Source organism: Triticum urartu, chromosome 3A (assembly GCF_056163025.1).
Source record: "Triticum urartu cultivar PI428250 chromosome 3A, HENAU_Tu73, whole genome shotgun sequence".
Classification (NCBI taxonomy): Eukaryota; Viridiplantae; Streptophyta; class Magnoliopsida; order Poales; family Poaceae; genus Triticum; species Triticum urartu.
In genome coordinates, this window is record NC_141875.1 from 670,320,870 (window position 1) to 670,327,025 (window position 6,156).

General features: G+C 45.0%; 2 protein-coding genes across 2 annotated transcripts; both read right to left on the bottom strand.

The window, feature by feature from the left end:
* On the bottom strand, window positions 1–1,726 carry LOC125549103 (F-box protein At5g07610-like). The gene is made up of 2 exons (XM_048712591.2): window positions 1,544–1,726; window positions 1–1,463 (listed from the first exon to the last, which is right to left on the bottom strand). Exon 2 carries the CDS (start codon window positions 1,448–1,450, stop codon window positions 296–298), a length of 1,155 nt encoding a protein of 384 aa, XP_048568548.2. The 5' UTR covers window positions 1,451–1,463; window positions 1,544–1,726; the 3' UTR covers window positions 1–295.
* Window positions 1,727–4,149: 2,423 nt separating this feature from the next.
* LOC147981352 (F-box protein At5g07610-like) lies at window positions 4,150–5,783 on the bottom strand. Its single transcript, XM_087517089.1, has 2 exons — window positions 5,646–5,783; window positions 4,150–5,568 (listed from the first exon to the last, which is right to left on the bottom strand). Exon 2 carries the CDS (start codon window positions 5,540–5,542, stop codon window positions 4,418–4,420), a length of 1,125 nt encoding a protein of 374 aa, XP_087373215.1. The 5' UTR covers window positions 5,543–5,568; window positions 5,646–5,783; the 3' UTR covers window positions 4,150–4,417.
* Between the last annotated feature and the right edge of the window lie 373 nt (window positions 5,784–6,156).

Genomic DNA, 6,156 nt, shown 5'->3' on the forward strand with positions numbered 1-6,156 from the left:
TAAAAGAGACCAGAATCAACATACTCAAATATTCAAAATAGTTCCAACAAAACGGTCAAGTTTCCATGATTAAGTACTAGAGTATTACAGCTGCATGGCTGCCAATAACAACATAAACACAAGCAGACTACTAAGTTGACTGAATAGCTAGCAGCATAAGTCAGGTACATGACTTCACTCAAGCACCAATAGCTTATCACAACTTACCCAAATTACTGTTGCTCATATTCAAGATCTAACTTCGCTATCATCATCAGAAAGATGGACAATTGTGAGGCTCCAATACACGAGACAGTTAGTGCCCATCTGCCAATGACTCCGAGAACAAAGGAACATATGGAAGATAAGGGCACCTGGAAGTCCATCCAAGATCACATATAAAACGCAGCTCCTTAGAATCAATTTCGTATGAAAATAATTTCATCTGTAATCGGTGCCCCGGTAATGTAGTTTCAACAGTCATGAATAGCACATCGTCTTCTGGGTGGGCTGAGATAACACCGTAAAATTCCTTGCTGCTTGAACCGAACAGTTGCAAGTAGCTGGCATTGTGCTTCAAGGTCCAATAATCTTCACTACTAGAATCTTCAAGGACCCAGATTGATACTTCAGCAGCACCATAATTTGCGACATACAATTGTCCACGTGATGCATAAATATAAGGACCACAGCGAGCATCATTTAAAGTAGGAACAGGAATGAAACGACAGTTTCCCTCCACGTCGATGGCTGCAACCAAATTATTATAGGAACATAAATACAACACCCCACTGAGAAATGTGCCACCTGAAAAGTTGCGTATCTCAATTGGATCGTCCCATTCAATTTGATGTGTCCAACCTCCAGCTTTGGACGAGTAGATCCCCACCTCTTCGATGTCATATTCATACTTCAAATTCCAATTCAAAGCCACAGCAGGTACCAACTCGAACACATAGAAATGGGAGGAGACGGCCGGATCAAATCCCAGGCGAGCATACGATTCCGAGGACCATTCATTGGCAGGGAAGGTTACCCATTTCTCAGTGGCAGGATTGCACACCACATAATCCGGTTCCTCGGGATAAGGCTTCGAACGTCGACAGAGGAGGAGGCCGTTGCAGCAGTCCAACAAGTCAATCTCCTCGCATTTTGGCAGGAACGAGAGGGAGGCGTCAATGGGGCACCAGTTCCCTGAGACGCTTCGGTAACCATGCAAATCATGTGGACGGCTGGCCATGTCGTAGGTTTTGTAGAAGAAGCCGGCGAGGGTCGACCGGGGAAGCTTCTTGCGGTGGTCGGGGTGGGCGATGAGGTCCCGCCAGCGCGTGGAGACGCACTTGCAGCAGCGGGTGGACTTGAACGGCACGCGCGAGATGATCTCGACCAGGATGTCGTCGGGGAGCTTGGACGTAGGATCGCTGATGAGGGCCGTCTCAATGGATCCCGTCGCCATCTCCATGGATCCCATGAGGGCGGCAAATCTGCAGATCGGGGAGGAGGAAAGGTTAGAGAGATACGTCCGGCTAGCAGTGAGGGGAAAGTGAAGGAAGAGAGGAACTACCAGATGCGTGGCGCGCGAACAGCGGCGAGAGCGCCGGCGTTGGGTGCTGCCATCCGCGCCGGCGAGTGGGTGGCGGCGAGCCGGTGAGGGTTTGGTTTGGGTGCGAGGCGGCGAGATGGATTTTTTTTTTTGAGACAAAGGCGGCGAGATGGATGGACGGATGCTGCGGAACTGGGCTGGAACCGGAAGGACGGGCGTGTGAAGTTATCTGGGCTTTTTACTGGGCCGTGTGAGTCGCACTATTTCGCACACGTACACCATTTTGCGTTTCTAAAAAAAAAACGTACACCATTTTGCAGTCCCTCAACAAACAAACATACACCATTTTGAAGTCCTAATACAAAAAAAAAAAGTAGATCGAGGAGTGGGAGCCGTCCCTTAATTATTTTTTGAATTCTCGTATATCCTTGTTTTTTGCGTAGGTTTTGGTCTCCTGGCAGCATCGGCGAGGTAGTGGCAGAATCTACCTTGACAACTTCTGATCCGGTGGCGACGAAGGGCATGTATGGATTTTGTGTTGCCTATTTGTTAGTTCTTTTCAGATCTTGATAATTTATGTGTTAATCAAGGGAAGTCATTGACTGACTCTTGTCACAGAGACTTCGACCTCCTTCTTTCATTTGCTTCGCAGCATGGTCTTGATAGTTTCACCAACCCTCTGGACTAGTGGGAAACATTGCAAGCTTGCACTGCATGGGGCAAGACCCTAGCCGATGTTCATTTGGCAGTTATTAGATCTTGTTTCTAGCATTTAAAGCCTGGTATGAAGAGGATGTACATTTGCAAGTGTCCCTTTCCTCTACCGCCAGTTTAGTGCAATTTTCAGGCTTTGACGGACAGCATACTCCCTCTGTTTTTATTTACTCCGCGTATTAGCTTTGGTCAAAGTCAATGTAAACATTGACAAAGTTTAGAGACAAAAATATTAACATATACAATAACAAATCAATACCATTAGATTCATTATTGAATGTACTTTCACATCATATAGATTTTTATGATAAATGTTTATTATTATTTTATCTAAACTTGATCAAACTTTGCAAAAATTGACTTCAATCAAATCTAATATGCAGACTAAATAAAAACCGAGGGAGTACAATCTTAGGAAGAAGGCAGCCAGTATGTTTTTGGGTGTAATTTTATCTTTTGCAGGTCAATTTATGTCATGTTGTCTTTTCACTGTGCTGATTACTGTTTTCCTTGATAATTATTAGTAAGTTATCCTTTGGGTATTATTTCTAAATTAAATAAAATAGGCCATGACAAGAAATTAGAGGAATATTTTCACTCGGTAATTGGTCAAACTGACACAAAGATAACAGGCAGTGCTGGGAAGATATCCTGGCAACTTCGTCATCCTGGTCCTTTACTCATGTCTATGTAGCCGATTCAACTGTCTTTCCACAGGAAGGTACGTATCACTTGGCAATAATGACAAGTCTGAGGTTGAGCAAACAATAATAAGTTGGCATGTAGATAAATCTGTAAATTATGTGCTCGATATTACCATATATGATCCTTAGCGATAGGTCAAGTTAAACTTCTATTTGCCGCAGCTTGAGCAGAAATGATGAAAAAAAAAAAGATCAGAGCCAAAACTGCAGAACGAAGGGCTCCCTGATCCTCGGAGGCTCTAGAAACTGAAGCCACCGCCGGCGTCGTACCCTAACGATGAGTTGGAGATCACGCGGCTAATGATGGCCCACCGAGCAGCTAGTACTGGAGGCATCGCATTCCCATGCCGCACATTTCAAGTAAAGAAGGTAATCAACATCCTACACAAACTTGTGTATTACTGGGACTGTATCCAACAGCCTGCGTCTCTGCTAACTGTCCTGTACATGAGGCTAATTTTCTTCTTGTACTTCGCCTGGTAAAGAATTTTCATTTTCTCCACTGCTGATGAATCTGCCGACACAAACATAACTTTGTCATCCTGGTCGAGAGATGTTCTGGCAACTTTGCCATCCTGATGCACCATGCCAACCCCACTATGCATGAACATATGCAGGTCAAATTGTCCTCCATTATCCAATCTGAACTTCCTCCAGATAGATGTCACTTGACAGAAAATCAGAAGCCCGAGGTGGAGCAAATAATAACAAGCTTCTCTGTTGATAAATCTGCTAGTTATGTAGATCGTAAAATTCCTAGCAAGAACAGGGTGAAGTTACAATTCTGAGTAGGAGTGCCCCCATGACTGAACCAACTGAACGGGCAACTCAACTTCCATATATTAGAAACTGCAGCTGGAGAACCACGCTTCAAAGCCGGTGAAGGTGACAGAAAGATAATCGAACCAGAATGGTGAAAAATCACTTGTTCTTCACGTTAAACTGAAACGGCAGTTCATCTACCGGAAAGCCTTAGCAATAGATCGTGTTAAGCTACTGCTATTACATTACCATATATCACAGTTTAAGCACATGAAAATAAAAAACAAAGACCGAATAATCTTAGGCTCTAGTAATGCAACAGCACTTCCAGGTCCACCCAAACAGGAAAATCTTAGGCTCTAGGGTAGAGCTTGAGGTTAATAAGGAGGAAATAACCTTTAGCGCACTAAAAATAATAATCCACAAACAGATAAATAAGCAGAGACAATAATGTAGACATCAATACTCATAATAATTGCAACAAGACGATCAATTATCCTTAATTAGTTTAATAGTAGGGTATTGCAGCTGCTAACATATATGACCAAACAGAGTTTTAGTTAAGTTCACTGAATAGCTTGCCTCATAAAGTGTGGTACATGAGTCCACACTTATAAAGGTCTACCCAAATCACTGTTGTTCTGCTCGTACTCACGATGTAACACTCGTATCATCAGAAAGATAGACAATTGTGAGGCTCCAATACACAGGACATTTAGTGCCCATCTGCTAATGACTCCGAGAACAAAGGAACATATGAAAGATAAGCCCGCCTGACATACCAGCCAAGATCAGATACGAAACACAGCTCCCTAGAATCCACGTCGTATGAAAATAATTTCACAAGCTCTTGGAACCCCGATCTCAATCCTATGGTTATGAATACCATATTGTGTTCTGGGTGTGCTGAGATAACACCATAATATGGCATGCGGCTCGAATACCCTTCTCCAAACAGTTGCAAGTAGCTGACATTGAGCTTCAAGGTCCAACAATCTTCGCTACTAGAATCTTCAAGAACCCAGATTGATAGTTCAGAAGCACCCCTATTTGTGAGATGCAATTGTCCCAGTGATACATATACATTAGGAACAATAGGAGCATCATGAGAAGTAGGAAGAGGAATGATCCTACATTTTCCCTCCACATCGATGGCTGCAACCGAATTATTATCAGAAGGTAAATACAACACCCCGCTGAGGAATGTGCCACCTGAAAAGTAGCGTATCTCAATTGGATCGTCCCAAGCAATTTGATGTGTCCAACCTCCAGCTTTGGAAGAGTAGATCCCCACCTCTTCGATCCTATAATCATGTCCACCTTTGATAGGTACCAACTCAAACACATGGAAATGGGAGGAGACGGCAGGGTCGAATCCCAGGCGAGCAAACGACACAATCCGGTTGGCAGGGAAGGTTACCCATTTCTCAGTGGCAGGATTGCACACCACATAATCCGGTTTCTCGGCATAAGGCTGCGAACATAGACAGAGGAGGAGGCCATTGCAACAGCCCAAGATATCAAGCTGCTCGTATTCAGGTAGGAACGAGAGAGAGTCGTCAAAAGGGCACCAATCCCCCGAGACGCTGTGGTAAACATCATGAAAACGTGGATCGCAGTCCATGCCGTGGTTTTTGCAGAAGAAGCCGGCAAGGGTCGACTGGGGAAGCTTGTCGCGGTGGTCGGGGTGGGAGATGAGGTCCCGCCAGCGCGTGGAGACGCACTTGCAGCAGCGGGTGGACTTGTACGGCAAGCGCGAGATGATCTCGACCAGGAGGTCGTCGGGGAGCTTGATCGTTGGATCGGTCATGAGGTCCGTCTCTGTGGATCCCGTCGCCATCTCCGGGGAGGCAACGAGCGGCTAATCTAAAGATCGGCGCGGGGGAGGGGAGGTTAGAGCACTAGCTAGCCGTGAGAGGGGCGTGAGGGAAGAGAGGACCTACCAGATGCGTGGGGCGCCGGCGCCGGGTGCTCCCGTCCGTGCCGGTTAGTGGGTTGCGGCGAGCCGGCGAGGGTTTGGCCTGGGTACGCGGCGCCGGCGGCGAGATGAATGCAGGAAGTAGGACCGATCTGGGCTTTTCACTGGGCCTTGTTAGCACATAGCGAAAAAGGAAAAGAGCACTTCGTCAGTACTTGATTCCCGAAAGAAAACTCTTCTAAAAATAGATTCTCCAAAGAAAACAATCAGTACTTTTATTTCTCAACAAAAATAAGTCAGTACTTTTTTTTTGAGAGAGAGAGAGAGAATCATCAGTCAGTAAAAGAACGAGAACAGAGGGGAGATTTCGGAAAGTGCATGGATGAACACGGATATATATGAACCCACTTTAAAAAACACATTTCTAAATACTAAAAGAAATATGAAAAGGGTTACAGGGGTACATCTTTATGTTCTATGTGTGTGCATAAAGTTTCATGAAAAAATAATTTTTTTGTGGCTAGTGCAAAAAAGAC